The sequence below is a fragment of the Brienomyrus brachyistius genome, unplaced genomic scaffold (assembly GCF_023856365.1).
Source record: "Brienomyrus brachyistius isolate T26 unplaced genomic scaffold, BBRACH_0.4 scaffold52, whole genome shotgun sequence".
NCBI classification, from domain to species: Eukaryota; Metazoa; Chordata; class Actinopteri; order Osteoglossiformes; family Mormyridae; genus Brienomyrus; species Brienomyrus brachyistius.
In genome coordinates, this window is record NW_026042327.1 from 1,087,507 (window position 1) to 1,104,650 (window position 17,144).

At 45.6% G+C, this 17,144-nt stretch overlaps 1 protein-coding gene across 1 annotated transcript in view; it reads left to right on the forward strand.

The window, feature by feature from the left end:
• Positions 1-17,144, forward strand: part of LOC125723830 (NACHT, LRR and PYD domains-containing protein 3-like) — a 50,083-nt gene that overhangs the window by 2,863 nt on the left and 30,076 nt on the right. Inside the window, exons 3-6 of the mRNA XM_049000652.1 lie at positions 5,255-5,368; positions 7,382-7,445; positions 7,593-7,821; positions 8,002-9,853. Coding sequence (XP_048856609.1) covers positions 5,255-5,368; positions 7,382-7,445; positions 7,593-7,821; positions 8,002-9,853 — 2,259 coding nt within the window. The remainder of the gene's footprint in view (positions 1-5,254; positions 5,369-7,381; positions 7,446-7,592; positions 7,822-8,001; positions 9,854-17,144) is intronic.

A 17,144-nucleotide genomic window follows, 5' to 3' on the forward strand; every position in this document is an offset into this window, starting at 1 on the left:
ACGCGAATTCATTATAACGTGACTAACTTTTTTGATGCCATTAACGCGTGTCAGATGGCAGCTCGGGAAAAATAATGAAGAGAGAAAAAGGTATTTTGAATGGCAGGTTCAGCTTCAAAACTATGTCAGATGGGTCCATCGACAAGACCAAAGTTATTTGCAGTCACTGTAGATGTGAAATGAGTTACCACCAAAGTACATCTGGTCTTAAATACCATACCAGGTTGCGGCTCTTCTCAGAATGATAGATGCATTTTTATGTCTTACTATATTATGATAATACTTTCATAAATATAAGTAATTTATTCATGGGTTAATGTTATTTTTTATTTAGGTATTTATTTAGCTATATATGAGTGAGGCGCTCCGTCGCGCGCTTCTGTGACGTCTTAACTGCCTAATTCATCTTCCTCAAAGTCATTCTCCACGAGAGAATGTCTCTGGTCAAATGATGTGGTTTCCGGAGTTTTCCTCAGTGTCCAAGATTGGATGTAGGCTTATTAAGTTTATTGGGATTCCTAATTCTTCCTAATAATATACTTTTTGTAGTAAATCGCATTCGGAGTGCTGAGGACATTTTGCATTGTTCAGTCAGCACAGTTATAAGTAGGGAAGTGGAGAGTGAAAGGCAGACAACTGCAGAGCCAAACCAACTTGGCTGAGGGTTAATCTTTGGTCAGACATTTAGGATAAAATGGCTTTTCGCTTCAAAAAGCTTGCTATCTCTGATCTATACTTAGTTATATGACTAAGTAATATGTAATATTTACTAGGTCAATGTGCCGATCTGTTGTTGGGTTTTTCTTAAGTGATGAAGTGTCTCTGATGACCTTTGGCCAATTTTGTTGTTGCTTATTGTTGGTAATTGATTTCCAATAATACATGCATACATTTGCATAACGCAATCATGCCTTACCAACTATAATATTGATAAGAATATTAACACCTGAAAAAATCCCTTTACGGTAAATGTTAAATAAATTCATGATTTAATTTGTGATTAATTTGTGATTAATTTGTGATTATCTATGGACAGTTGTGCAATTAATCACGATTAAATATTGTAATCTATTGATAGCCCTAAAATATACAAACAAAAAAACTGGAAAAAAGCAACAGCAGCCAAGTCTAGTAACAGAGGCTGTAATTGTCACATCTGTGTTCTGGGCGAGTGAGCAAGGAGTCAGGATTAGGCAGCAGAGGTGCAGGAAACGGGGTTTATTCAGGACAAACAGGCAGACAAAATAAAACATGGTGAAGACTTCAATGACGGAACTGGGGATACAGACTCTGACGTGAACTTATACACAGGACAAGTCGAAATAACAGGAGACAACTGATAACAATTAGGAATTCACACGAGGTTAATGAGGGGGCGTGGCACATGAGAGGATCGAACGAGCAGGTCATGACAGAACCCCCCCCAAGTGACGGACGAGACGGGGTCAGGGATACGGGACCTGGAAAACAAAAGCAAAACTATCAACGAGACACTGGAAACAGGACGGACACAAAGAACAGACACAACGGCAGAAGTCAGGATAATACCTGACACAAGCGCACGATAAAAGGACACACCAGGGAAACACTGACCAGAGGAACCCAGGGACCAAGGGGGAACACCGGAGACACAAGAGGATGAGGAACAGACACAGGAGGCACAAAACAAGGAGGCAGGACGGCAGAGGATGGGGGAAAATGGGGAGTCCAAGGGAACAGCAGCGGGCGAGGGTTTGTAGCCGAAGGGGCCGCAGGCGACCATAAGGCCGGAGCTGAAGGGGACCCTGCAAGGGGAGAGGAGATAGGCGAAGGGACAGGCGGAAAGGTGAGGAGGAAGTCAGAGTGGGGCACCAGGGGAGGCAAGGAGGGAGATAGAGGGGACCACGGGGCAGGGAAGGAGGCGAAGGCGCCATCCACCAACGAGCTGGAGTGGTGGGAACCACAGGCGACCGAGGAGTCGATGCAGGGGAACCCACCGGCGACCAACAAGGTTCGAAGGCAGAAACCAAAGGCTGCCGACAAGTCTTTGGAGGGAGACCCGCAGGCGACCGCTAAACAGGAACCAGAGCACCCGTTGACGCCGCCTGAGCCCCAGACAAGACGAGTGAGGGCGAGTCAGGGGCAGGGTGGGCGTGTCCTCTTCCCTTTCGGGACACTGAAAGATGGAGAACTGGCCGGGATCCACCGCGCTGGGGTGATGGTGAAGGAGTCGTTCCCCTGGAGGGGTTCATTGGGGCCATCAACAAAATCCCCAAGCGGTTCCATTCGAGCTCCTCCTCTCCCTCCATCAAGGAAGAAGGAGCGATGGTCAGGCAGCCTGGGACCTCTTTGGGGACAGGGACTGGAGTCCTAGGAGCTGGTGGTGCCGGAGCTGGGTCAGGAACTGGGGAGACTGGAGCAGGAGGTACAATGGGTGGATCAGGCACGAGTGGAGCAAGGACGTCAGCTACTGGGGCCGGAGCCTCTATGGGAGGCGTGTCAGCAGGCGGGCCGGAGCCTCTGTGGGAGGCGTGTCAGTAGGCGGGGCCGGAGCCTCTGTGGGAGGCGTGTCAGCTACCGGGGCCGGAGCCTCTGTGGGAGGCGTGTCAGCTACTGGGGCCGGAGCCTCTATGGGAGGCGTGTCAGCTACTGGGGCCGGAGCCTCTGTGGGAGGCGTGTCAGCAGGCGGGGCCGGAGCCTCTGTGGGAGGCGTGTCAGCCGCCGGGGCCGGAGCCTCTGTGGGAGGCGTGTCAGCCGCCGGGGCCGGAGCCTCTGTGGGAGGCGTGTCAGCCGGCGGGGCCGGAGCCTCTGTGGGAGGCGTGTCAGCAGGCGGGGCCGGAGCCTCTGTGGGCGGCGTGTCAACAGGTGGGCTGGAGCCTCTGTGGGCGGCGTGTCAACAGGTGGGCTGGAGCCTCTGTGAGAGGCGTGTCAGCAGGCGGGGCCGGAGCCTCTGTGGGATGCGTGTCAGTAGGCGGGGCCGGAGCCTCTGTGGGAGGCGTGTCAGCAGGCGGGGCCGGAGCCTCTGTGGGAGGCGTGTCAGTAGGCGGGGCCGGAGCCTCTGTGGGAGGCGTATCAGCTGCCGGGGCCGGAGCTTCGGTGGGAGACGTGTCAGCCAGCGAGGCCGGAGCCTCTGTGGGCGGGGCATCAGCTGCTGGGACTGGAGCCTCTGTGGGCAGGTCAGACAGGCTAGGAACCGCGGGGGGCAGAACGTCGGCCACCAGGACTGGAACTCCGTCGGATGGCGCAGCATGGGCCTCTGAGAGTACCGTTGCAGCAGCTGTGACTGGAACTCCGTTGGGGCGGCGCTTAAGCTGCCGGGGTTGGAGCCTCACTGGGTGGTGTGTTAGCCGCCAGGCCTAGCAGGTGAGGAACTTTAGAAACTGGTAGGACAGGCAGGTCAGGAACGGATTGAACAGTCAAGTCACACAGAAAATTTGCCAGTGTTAAATTGACACTCTATGGTGTCAATTGAACACTATAAGAGCTAATAAAACTTAACACTATACAACAACACTCATTCCACTCTGTAAAATGTTAAATATAACACTGATTTGGTGAGAATGATATAAACACCATGCAGTGTTAATTTAACACTGGAAAACTTGTTGTGCTGGGACATCAACTATTGCCTCCAGAGTTGGCACCGTAAGAGTAGGCGCTGCCCCTTTTAGAGCCATCGGGACATGCAGGATAGTATCCCATACTGCCCTGGCCCCCTAATTAGCCAGGCCTGCCTCCCGGAAGTGGTAAGCTGCTAGCGGCGGCAGCTCTGTGAGGGCGATGCGGGCTTTGGGCACCTGCAGGATAGTATCCCATACTGCCCTGGCCCCCTAATTAGCCAGGCCTGCCCCCCGGAAGTGGTAAGCTGCTAGCGGCGGCAGCTCTGTGAGGGCGATGCAGGCTTTGGGCACCTGCAGGATAGTATCCCATACTGCCCCGGCCCCCTAATTAGCCAGGCCTGCCTCCCGGAAGTGGTAAGCTGCTAGCGGCGGCAGCTCTGTGAGGGCGATGCAGGCTTTGGGCACCTGCAGGATAGTATCCCATACTGCCCTGGCCCCCTAATTAGCCAGGCCTGCCTCCCGGAAGTGGTAAGCTGCTAGCGGCGGCAGCTCTGTGAGGGCGATGCAGGCTTTGGGCACCTGCAGGATAGTATCCCATACTGCCCTGGCCCCCTAATTAGCCAGGCCTGCCTCCCGGAAGTGGTAAGCTGCTAGCGGTGGCAGCTCTGTGAGGGCGATGCAGGCTTTGGGCACCTGCAGGATAGTATCCCATACTGCCCCGGCCCCCTAATTAGCCAGGCCTGCCTCCCGGAAGTGGTAAGCTGCTAGCGGCGGCAGCTCTGTGAGGGCGATGCGGGCTTTGGGCACCTGCAGGATAGTATCCCATACTGCCCTGGCCCCCTAATTAGCCAGGCCTCCCTCCCGGAAGTGGTAAGCTGCTAGCGGTGGCAGCTCTGTGAGGGCGATGCAGGCTTTGGGCACCTGCAGGATAGTATCCCATACTGCCATGGCCCCCTAATTAGCCAGGCCTGCCTCCCGGAAGTGGTAAGCTGCTAGCGGCAGCTCTGTGAGGGCGATGCGGGCTTTGGGCACCTGCAGGATAGTATCCCATACTGCCCCGGACCCCTAATTAGCCAGGCCTGCCCCCCGGAAGTGGTAAGCTGCTAGCGGCGGCAGCTCTGAGGGTGATGCAGGCTTTGGGCACCTGCAGGATAGTATCCCATACTGCCCCGGACCCCTAATTAGCCAGGCCTGCCCCCCGGAAGTGGTAAGCTGCTAGCGGCGGCAGCTCTGAGGGCGATGCGGGCTTTGGGCACCTGCAGGAGCGCAGCGACGGTGATGTCCGGGGTGAACCCTGCCGGGTTCCGGATTGGGAGGGGTACCTTCTGATATCCGGTGGGGAGAGAAGCTGCGGAGACAGAGACAGCTCCCAGGAAGATGATCGGTTCTTCCGCCAGTCTCTTCTCCTTTGGCTTCTTTTTCTTCTTCCTCCGGTGGCTGTCGGCAGAGGTTGGACCGTCTCCAGGAGGACGGACGGCGTCTCGGCAGCTTCTGCCTTGTGTAGCGTGATAACCAAACCTTTCATACAGGAATCTTAATTTTATGTCGCACAGTTTATTTCACAAGAAATCTAACTGTAAACAAGCCTGTTTGCATGAAGAGCTTCATGGCAGGTTAAGTAGAAGACTGATCAACTGAAGGTTTAATGTGATGCTGCTCACAGTATATGAATTATATTTATATAATGAAGGTTTGTTTCCTCTCACTGTCCACAGTGTCCTGATGAAGAGAGCAGACTCCCCTGTACCCAGCTGTCTTTCCATGAAGAGTGACAGGTCAATGGAGCCCCCACTCGACTTCAGAGAGGGACCTTTTGCTCCAGATCAAATGTAAATGTGTGTTTTAACAAACATTGTTTAAAACACCCAGACTCTCACTTAAAAGGCACACAGGCACATTCAAGCTATGATAAAAACAATTTTAACTTTTACAAATCCTATTATCTTTGAGAATTTAAGGTTAGTCTGTATTCTATACAGTATATAAAGTACATCAGAGGTAAAAGGAAGAGGATTATTGTAAAGACTGACTTCCTTTGAGCCAAAATTGAAAATTGGATTAAAAATTTAAATTCTCAGTATAAAGTTTAAAAAATCAGACTGACCTGCACAATGCTGGATGTACATTAAGAAAGACTAGACAAAAAATCCTCTTCTTCTGGGGGGGGGGGGTGTTTTTGTTTTAGTTGTTCAGTTTAGTTGTTTACGTGTGACAGTTACACATGGTCCTGACATATCTGTATAATTAATATTACACTCATTAATCATTGGAGACTGATTTCAGTTGTGCCAGTTGATTTTTATAGTACAGTATTTCCTTCTCATTTAGATGTGATTACTACAGTTAGTCAATATGCTGGGCAAACTCAAACATGCTGTTGTAATCAGTTACCTAGGAGTTTTTAATTGGAATATTTTTACATTGAATCCATAATTGAACTATGGACAGAAGATAAACACTATGGCCTCCTTTCCACCAACGTGGTGCCGGTTCCGGACTTTTTACTGATCCAGAATTTGTTCCGAATTTGGACCCGTAATATCAGTGAAAGTGGGCAGACTATCATGTCCAAACCTGCCTCATTCCCAGAACATTCAGCCCATAACTGGTATAGTTTTGTCTAACATCAGCAGAGCCGGAGTTGTGCACAACAGCAGCAGTGAAACATGCTGTCAGCTTATTAGCAGAACAGCGTTACATCTTTTTTTATTTTGTGAAAAACAAAAGATGGATCTGCTGGCCAGATTTAATAACAAATTATAAACATTTTGCAGGTCTAATACATAAGATATTGTGCTGCTTGACTGGCGAAGAGATAATGACAGTGGCAGTTCTAGACCGGGGGCCAGACTAGTGCCAGTTGTTCTGTTAGGGAGGGCAGATGCATTTGACCATAATGTCCTTCAGGAACTACTTACACTAGATTACCAGCATTTAGAAGCAAAAGACGATCTCAATAACCGAGGTTATTTATGCAGTGCTTTGCAGTCACATTTTACGTTGTTTATAAATATGTAACTCGTTTTGATTTCTTAGACTGTCTTGCTTCAATGAACTTAATTATTTTGTCAGTTTTTAACTTTGCTTTTCACCACCTGAAGCGTCTCGCCCCCCCCAGCATACCCACGTTAGGAGGCCATCAAAAAATGCTTACATTTGTGTTATACCTGTTCCCAGCACACAGAGGTTTAGCCTACATATTTAAAGGTAAATAATAATAATAATAATAATAATAATAATAATAATAATAATAATAATACAGAATAAAACAGAAACTCGTGGAAACACTGGCAGGTTCTCATAAAGCACCAAGCCAGAACCAGCCCTGCACTGGTCTCAGCATCCCTGTTGGTGGAAACGAGAGCTGTGTACCTCAGTGTCAAAATGTGTTTCTGAAACTGCTGATGTTGAGCTTCCTGTCAAAGACCATCGTAAATTCTTAGGCTGTTTACAGAGTTTGTTAACTATGGATAGTGAATCAAATGCTGTTAGTTAGCTCTGCTAATTAAGCTGAATTCTGTTTCAAAATTAAGTTAATCTGTCTAAATGTCACTTGGTCAAAAGGGCTGAATAGCAAACTGTCTGTCCTGCCTGCTGTGTGTCTCTCCGTGGTGGAGCAGGATGTCACTGGTTCTCTTCTGCTGTTAGGAGAAGGTTGATATTCTGAAGCCGCCTTAATGAATAAAGCTTAAAATGGCATCTTACATCTTTACACATTAAAATATACAACTAGGTTATTCTTTGTCGGCAGCAAGAGCACTTTTAATGGGGACCATTACAGACTTTCTGTTATATTTGTGTAGATGATTTGAGGTTTTAGTATTTTTCTGCCTTATTGACAGAGAGCAAATGGATGAATGCAGATCAGATCTACAGGATAAATCGGGTTTATCATCCATATTGAAGGTTTGTATTTATTGCTGATATATATTTTCTTAAGTATCATGTGAATTGGCTTACATTTTATACAGTTGTACAAGAGGAAACTAATTCAAATGAAACTGAAAAGGTTTGGTGTAACGAGCAGTAGTTAACTGTGACTGTGGATTTTAGTCAGTAGAGGAAAATGCTGTGAAGTTCCTGAAGGATGAGCTGAAGAAGATCATGAGGTACCTAGATCAGAATTACCCAGAATCCTCTGGGCCTCAGCTGGAGGAGGACAATGACCTGGACTGTGATGGTCAGATGCAGAAGACCTGTGGTAGAGAGGGAGCTCTGAAGATCACACTGTACATCCTGAGGACCATGAAGCAAAATGATCTTGCTGACCTGCTGGACAAGAGTAAGAGCTGTATCTCATTCTGTGTGTGTTTGTTTTGCCACAGAAAAATAGTCTATAATAAAAACATGCAATAAACTTCAGTTTATCATTTAACCTCATTTTATTTAGTTTCGCTTATCTGAGTAAAAAATGTGTTTTTTGAAAACTCTGTGCATTTACGTTACTTTAATTTAATTTCAGGGCATCTTCTGTCGCAATGTCAGCGCAGAATCAAATGCAACTTGACCAAGCAATTTGAGTGTGTATTTGAAGGGAAAGCTAAGGAAGGACAGCCAATACTTCTCAGGGAGATTTACACAGAACTCTACATAACTGAAGGTGGGACTGGAGCAGTCAATGAGGAACATGAAGTGAGACAGATTGAAACAGCATCCAAGAAAAGGCGAACAGAAGATACTACAGTCAAGTGCAATGATATATTTAAACCCTTATGTGGGCGTGAGACACCTATCAGAACTGTACTCACTAAAGGGGTGGCAGGTATCGGGAAAACAGTCTCTGTGCAGAAATTTATTCTCGAATGGGCAGAAGGAAAAGCAAACCAGGATGTTCACTTCATATTTGCTCTTCCTTTCCGGGACCTGAATTTGATTAAGGGTGAATACAGTCTGATTGAACTGCTTCACCACTTTGTCCCAGAACTGAAATTATTTCAATCCACTGAGCTGTTTAGGTACAAAGTCTTGTTCATCTTTGATGGCCTGGATGAGTGTCGCCTTCCTCTGGATTTTCACAACAATGAGAGCTGGTTTGATGTAACAAAGAAAACATCACTGGATGGGCTGTTGACTAACCTCATCAAGGGGAATCTGCTGCCATCCGCTCTCCTCTGGATAACCTCCCGGCCAGCAGCAGCCAATCAGATACCTGCTAAGTGTGTCCACCAGGTGACAGAGATACGAGGGTTCAGTGATGCCCAGAAGGAGGAGTATTTCAAGAAGAGATTTAATGATCAGAGCCTGGCCAGCAGGATTATCACACATGTGAAATCATCAAGGAGCCTCTTCACCATGTGCCACATACCTGTGTTCTGCTGGATTTCAGCCACTGTGCTTAAGAGGCTTTTTACTGAGAATGACAGGGGAGAAATTCCAAGGACTCTGACTGAAATGTACACACACTTCCTGATCTTTCAGACAAGTTTAAAAAATGACAAGAATATGAAAAAACATGAAACTAAGCTTAAGCAAAACAGCAAGCAATTCCTTTTAAAACTTGGTAAACTTGCTTTTGACAACCTTGAGAAAGGCCATCTCATATTTTATGAGCAAGATCTGACAGAGAATGACATTGATGTCGCTGAAACTTCAGTTTACTCTGGAGTCTGCACAGAAGTCTTTAAAGAGGAGTATGGGTTGTACCAGGAGAAGGTGTACTGCTTTGTGCATCTGAGCATCCAGGAGTATCTCGCTGCTTTATATGTGTTTCTGTCAAACTCATCAACTGACCTGCTGAAGACTGCAGTGGATCAGGCATTAGAGAGCAAGAATGGACACTTGGACCTCTACCTCCGCTTCCTCCTGGGCCTCTCAACAGACTCCAGTAAGACTCTGTTACAAAAACTACTGGGGCCGACAGAAACCAGCTCACATACCATTATGGAAACAGTCCAATACATCCATCCATCCATTTGCCAAACCGCTTATCCGTCAGGGTTGCGGGGAGTCTGGAGCCTATTCCGGAAGCAATGGGCACAAGGCAGGGAACAACCCAGGACGGGGGGCCAGTCCATCATAGTACCCCAATACATCAAGGAGAAAATACAGGAGAATTTATCTCCAGAAAGGACCATCAACCTGTTCCACTGTCTGACTGAACTGGGTGACAATTCTCTAGTAGAGGAAGTACAAAGATACCTGAATTCAGGAAACATTTCAGCAAATGACCTCTCACCTGCACAGTACTCAGCTCTGGCCTTTGTGATGCTGATGTCAGATGAGGAGCTGGATGTGTTTGACCTGAAGAAATACATCAGATCGGATAAACAGCACTGCAGGCTGCTGCCTGTGGTCAAGAACTCCAGGACGGCTCTGTAAGTGACGTGGGGATGGGAAATCATGTCTGGTCTGGCAGTAATACATGAATATTGTTTGAAATGTGTAATATATATTATATTTCTCCTCATGGATTAATAAGTGAGTTTTATTTTGATAATCACAGCTATAGCTGTTTGTATAGCAGTAGCTAATCTTGACCACAGACTTTATAATGACTGAAGGTAGTGATGTCACTTTTTGTTTGTTACTACGTTTCCATTCCCATCCAGTCTGCCTTCTGATCACAGGCACAGCATCCTAACCTGCTATAGAAACAGTGAGGGCTCTTTATCCACAGGGTGTATCAGTGGTATGTGAGTGTTATTGTCAGCAGGCGTGTTCATGTGATGGAGCCCAGAGCTGGGAGCTTCTGTATGACTGCTGTCTCTGGCTGCTCACTGGCGCCCTCTGCTGGCCTCAGTTGCACCTGGCTGAGGATGTGACGACACATCTAGTCCAGCAGAAATAAATATACATTGTTTAAAATATAAAATGAATATGTATATATGTAGGGGCAGCATGATGGTGCAGTGGTTAGCTCTGTTGCCTCACACCTCTGGGACCCTGGTTCGAGTCTCCACCTGGGTCACATGTGTGCGGAGTTTGCATGTTCTCCCCCTGTCATCGTGGGGTTTCCTCCGGGTACTCCAGTTTCCCCCCACAGTCCAAAAACATGCTGAGACTAATTGGAGTTACTAAATTCAATTGGAGTTACTAAGTCCAAAAACATGCTGAGGCTAATTGGAGCTACTAAATTGCCCGTAGGTGTGTGGGTGAATGGTGTGTGAGTGTGCCCTGCGATGGACTGGCCCCCCCATCCTGGGTTGTTCCCTGCCTCGTACCTATTGCTTCTGGGATAGGCTCCGGACCCCCCGCGACCCAGTAGGATAAGCGGTTTGGAAAATGGATGAATGAATGTATATATGTAATTTATTTCCCCTCTTTTATCAACAAGGTTCCATTTTAATCTAGTTTATATTAACTGAAGGTAGTGATGTAGTAAAAACAAAAAGACAAGATTTCCACGACCATCCTTTGTGTAACAAATAACCAAAGATACAGCATCATACAGAATGGTCCAGTTTTCATTAATAGTGGGAAAACCACTCATATTTGTTTCAGTTCTGGATGCTGTAGGAAGCATTTCTGTAAATACTGCGTGTGGTGTGTGACTCTTTGGGTTCGGACTCTGTGTCCATGAGCTGGCTCAGATCTCCTGGCCGGCAGAGTGATGTCATCGCTAAGCTCTTGAGGTGCAGGGGTGCTGGATGCTGACTGATCCTGCGCTGCGACCCCCAAACTTCCTCTCACCTGTATATGTGTCGCGTGTCTCTTGGAGAGCAAGATGGGAGGGGCAAAAAGATAATTTCCTCATGGGGATGAATCATTATTCATAAATCATTCAAACAAACAATTTTCCTAAAACCCTATTTCACAGGACTGATAGCTCTCCGATTAGTGTATTGTTGATTAGGGCTGGGTGATAAGTAAAAAAAATGTGTATGTGTCATTTAGTTTAAAAAATATCTAAATTAATAATCATTTTGAGCACCCCCCCCCCTCCAAAACACTGAATGCAATTTCAGTTCAGTTCAGTTTTATTTGTATAGTGTGTTTTCACAACATTACATCATCTCAAAGCACTTTACAGCATCCCTGCCCAAAGCCCCCAGTGAGCAAGTCAGAGGGGACAGTGACAAGGAAAAACTCCCTAGACGGAAGAATCCTTGGGAGGAATCATAGTCAAAGGGGGAGCCCATCCTCCAGGGGGCAGCAGAGGAAGCCCTAACCCTAACCAGATACAAAGGGGGAGCCCATCCTCCAGGGGGCAGCAGAGGAAGCCATAACCCTAACCAGACTCAAAGGGGATCCCATCCTCCAGGGGGCAGCAGCAGGCCAGAAGGACGTCACAGGTAGTGGAGATGTCGCAGGCAGCAGGGTAGGCAGGACATCTTGAAAATTTGGGGTCTCCAGGCAGCACAGTCCAGGGGGAGTAGGGGAAATAAAATGTGCAGTTAGCCAAAGTAGGGGAGACTAGAGGCAGTGCAAACAGTTAGGTGAGTGCAGTATGTAAGCTCCAGCAGATATGGCTATGGCAACATAAGTAGGAGGGAGAGGCAGGTGGGAATGCAGGCATTGGGAGTCCCTGAATGTCAGCACTCCAATTCCACAAGGGGGTGTGAAGCTAAAGTGACAGACTGACAGTTCAGTTTATCCAAAGCCAATGGCACCGATACCCACCCAGCTCTACACCTCACACTATAGGTCTGACTGGGAGTGAGCAGTTAGCTAGAGCTAGAACTAGTGTCCCTATAAGCTAAACTAAACAGGTGTGATTTTAGTCTAGACTTGAATATTGAGAGTCAGCCTGAATCCCGCTCATCCACTGGAAAACCATTCCCCAGCTGAAGAGCTCTATAAGAGAAAGCTCTGCAGCCTGCCGTAGCTCTTTCTACCCTGGGTACTAACAGATATCCTGCTCCTTGAGATCGAAGAAAGTGAGGAGGGTTGTATAAGGCCAGCAGGTTACTAAGGTATTCTGGTGCAAAGCCATTCAGTGTTTTATAAGTCAATAGCAGTATTTTGTAGTTAATCCGAGACTTAACTGGAAGCCAATGAAGGGAGCATAGAACAGGGCTAATATAATCACATTTATTAGTGTTTGTAAGAACTCTGGCTGCTGCATTTTTTTTCAGCTGAAGTTTATGTGAGGATCCAGATTTGCACCCAGAAAGGAAGGCATTACAGTATCCAGCCTGGAAGTTATAAAGGTGTTAGTGTTTCCGCTTCATGACAGGAGAGCATCTTCCGAAGCTTGGCAAGGTTCTGTACATGATAGAACACAGCTTTAGTGATGCTTTTTATGTGAGCATCGAAACATAAATCTGAATCAACCAGAACACCAAGATCTCTGACCACTGTGTTAGGTTGGGTAGGAAGACCACCAAGGTTGAGGTTGTCAAACTTATTTCGAGTCGCCTTCGGACCAGTTAACAGTACTTCTGTTTTTCTGTGTTTAACACAAAGAAATTATTTGCCATCCAGCACCGGATATCTAGTCGACAGTCTTCTAACCGAGAGCTGTGATGCATCATCCGGCTTAACAGATATATATAACTGTGTATCATCAGTAAAACAATGAAACCCAATACCATGATTTCTGATAATGTGACCAATATATACAGTGTACAGTAGCGGGCCCAGCACTGATCCCTGTGGGACACCATTGTAGGAATATTTAGCTCAGGTAAATTTTAATATCTCCACTAATATGTTTTGAAATTAATTACCATTTTAATTAATTATTATTTAATGATGTTTATTACCTAATTGTTATGCCGAATGGTTGGTTCCTCCAAACTCAATTGCGAATCCCCATGAGTCGGTTAATGTGAGACTTGTGAGACAGATGTACCCGCTTGAATTTTCCCCTCCCAGCCGGCTGCCTGCCAAAAGCCAGCCAAAGGGACTGACCCCCCTCCTTCTGAGGGTGAGCCTAAATTCTTGTCTAAACCCGCCCATTTATTCACTTGCAGGGTGTTACCATGAGATGGTGCTTTCTTTACAAAAACACATTTTAGTTGTGGTCACAAGTTTACATACAACAGGTATCAACCAGAATCTGTCTTAGCAATTGAAAAAAACTGTAAAATTCACACTGCCTTTCCAAACTGATTGGTGTGAGGAGCAGTGACAGACATTCCAGACTGATGGGCCATTGACAGTATGCAAAGGTCTGGTGACTCCAAAGTCACTTCAAAGTTGTAACACTTTAGTAATCAAACCTCACACAATTCTTTGAATGTCTCATTCACCTTTGTGTAGCCAGCCCCTATGTCTATAAGCTTCAGAGCTCAAACGTCTTGGCTAGAAATGTTTATAATGTGATTTTTTTTTACAATTTCTCAGCACCACTGAAAATAGGTTTTTGAAAAGTTTATGTTGAACTAGAACCAAGGCTGCACAAATTTGCACAGGCCTTCAGCTCCATTGTCCTCCTGCCTCTGTTGGTGCAAACACACTGTGAACCCTGGCACATTTGCATTTACTCAGACTGCTAGCTCAAATCCAAGGCAGCCCAAACCTATGTTTGTGACATGGAAACCTTCACAAAAGCCTGCCATATACAGTACTGTGCAAAAGTTTTAGACAGGCAAAGAAAATGATGTTTAGATTATCCTCCTGTTGGTGTAAAACTATGATATGATGCCTGTCAAAGTGTGTCAGCTTCGCCATTTCAGAACCTCTGCTAAAATCATCCTGGTATTTGCAGCAACCGTCCACTGCAGCCATGTATTTTTTGACTTGGCCACTAGCAGACCTCATACAGCTAGTCAGTCTGTCACTGACTTTTTAAACCAATATATTTAATTATTTAATTGAGCTGTTGGTGAAATTTAACAAAATCATGGAACGGCTGAGGTGCCACTGAGGAGAAATTATCTTATCTAATAATGTTCTTGCATGTAGGCATATTGTCTTCCTTTAGAAAATCTTACCAAATATAACTATCTTATTGCACTGGCAGATTATTTTACTAGTTTTAAGCCATCTTTGGGATTTTGTCTAAATATAAGAAAATTATTCTTGCTTAGATTTTCATTTTGTGCAGTGGAGTTACAATACCTGATTTCAGGTATCTCACCTGATTTCACCAGGTGAATAGGAGCTGAATTTCGACGTCAAGGTACAAATGGGTCACAAAGAGGATTCTTTCTTTCCGTGAATCTGGCTTGGCAGTTTCACAACATTTTACTGTAATACGCCTCTCATTTGTTTATTTTTTGGTTTTGTTCTTTACAGTAACTTTTCTGGAGAACTGAATACGGCAAACATGACTGATAACTAATAAGTAACAACTGAAGGCAGCTAGGCCCTGTGCTAAACTTTTTCAGCCTGAGAAATGGGAACAAACTGGAACATAGGCAGGAAATAGAGGGGGGGGGGGGGGGGGGGGCGCTGGGCCGCCTCGTAATGCCAGTAAATTTCGAAAAGCCGAAGGTACACGGATAGGGTCAGGGTGACATTAAGCTGATGCTGCGGAATTCCAGCATAACAAGAGGGAGTGGGGACTAACGGCAGAATTCTCAAAACAATAGTTGTATGTTACGTCAACTGGAACGGTACCAACAAGGAGGGCAGATGCCCTGTTTGGGTTATAAAAACAGACACTGACCATAGAGAGAGAGCTTCCCTTGGTGTATACTTTTGTGCATCTGAGAGTGGCTCCCGGATCGATCTGTACAACAAATAAAGAGAGCTGACGTGCAACTATCCTTCGCCTCCAGAGTGCATCTTTTTCTCATCAACGGACTCGGTGGAGTCTAACTCCAACACAACTGTACAGTATATAAATGTTTTTGGTAGACGACCATACTTTTTTTTTATTATAGTCTTACAGTTTCTACTTTGCATGCCAACAACTATTTTGAGTGGTAGTGTTTTCATTTCTTTGTGAGTTTAGCTAAAATTTTAGGGTTTGTGCTTAGTGGATTGATTAAAGGACAGGAGATTTTAGGAAATGTTTTAGCAATTCAGAAAAACTGTAAAACGTTAAGGCATGTCAGACTACTTTGAAAGTAGGTGAGAGGCCTCAGACTCCAAAGGGTTACAGTAAATACTTATTATGCTATGTTTCTTTTATGTTCCTCTTTTTGTGTCTGGTACTATGACCAAAATCCCAATCTATCTATCCAGTGCTACTTTATCATTCCATCCTCTTTGTGCAATGTAGTGATGTAAAGTGCTGTCAGCAAAACAGCATGATACTACTGTTCCACCACCCTGCTTGACCATTGGTTCAGTGTTCTTAAGTTAAGAAAGCAACCTCACCTTGATCCCCTGCAAACATATCTCTTTTCATTGTGGCCAAGCAGAGAAGTTAATGACACATTCACACGTCATTGTGACTGCCCCCCACCCCCACCCCGTGAATATGCAGCCATCAGCAGCCTTTCAGACTGTTAGCCAGACAGAAAGACAGAACACACTAAGGAATGTGTCTGTTTTATTCAAGCACAGTACAGAACCATATGTTTTTTCATTTTTCATTTTCCACTCTGTCCACCTTTATTCTCCACAATCAACCATATTACTTTGTTTAGGCCTGTGATTAGTCTGTTACACACATCTTGGGTCACTCTCCTCTCCCAAAATAACTCTATTGCTTGGACACGCTGCTGCTTTGTATCTGGCTTGGCCTCCTTGCAGATGACGTATTTCATCATGTGCCAAACAAGCTCAATGGGCTTCAAATCTGATTAATTTTCATATACCACACTGTCCCTCATTGCTTGACAATATCAATCTTATTACTTTGTTTAGGTCTGTAATTATTATACTGCACACATCATGGGTCCACCTCATCTCCAAAAGGTGAAATAAAATACAAAATTCTAATTTCATCAGTAAACTGACTAAAAAAACATATTGCTAGTTTTAGGCCATCTTTGCCTCACAACAGAAACAATTTCTTAAATCTCACAGGCCATTAATTGCAGTGTAGTCAGTTTATTAATGAAATTGGAATTTTATCTAAATATAAGAAAATTAAACTTGCTTAGATTTTCATTTTTTTGTAATGAAGGTAAGATACCTGAAATCAGGTGTTCTACCTGATTTCAGGTAAGTCACTTCAGCTTTCATAATCACTGCTCCCCCTGGTGGATGGATAAATCATTGCAAGTACTTTACACACAGAGAGGTAAGGGGCGGATCATGCCGGCCCACTTGTTCATTACATCATTGTGGGGAATCTCATTACAGCCAAGGACCAGCCAAGGTCCCATCATGGAAACTGGGTAAAATTCAAGCGGCTACATCTGTATATGGGATTCACTAGTTACCAGTATCGCTTAATAACCTGGGTTAGAAGGCTCGTCCAGCGAGCTGCATCACCAGGTAATGTAAACGATCGGTAGCGAAGCTCCCCTCACGGCCAATGAGAGAGAGTCTCGTGATATTTCAGGCGAGTTTGACATTACACTTAACATAAACAACAAACACAAAATAACGGAATAGAACCAAACAGAATGTAACATGAAAATGCAGTGATCAGATTTAAAATGGGTTACCTTAAAAGGGAAATACTGTTCTGTAAAGCAAGCACAGTTTGTGGAAACACGACCCTAAAGTCATAAAGCAGGCTAACAGAACAGCTTAGGTTGTTAGAATGAAAGGAAGCTGGTTTACTTGTTAGCAGAGTGGAGGGGGTCTTGGCAGTAGGTCGCAGAGGTGATGAGCTGAGGGAATGGTAGCACCCAAGGAGGCGCGGCGTCTGGAGCGGTT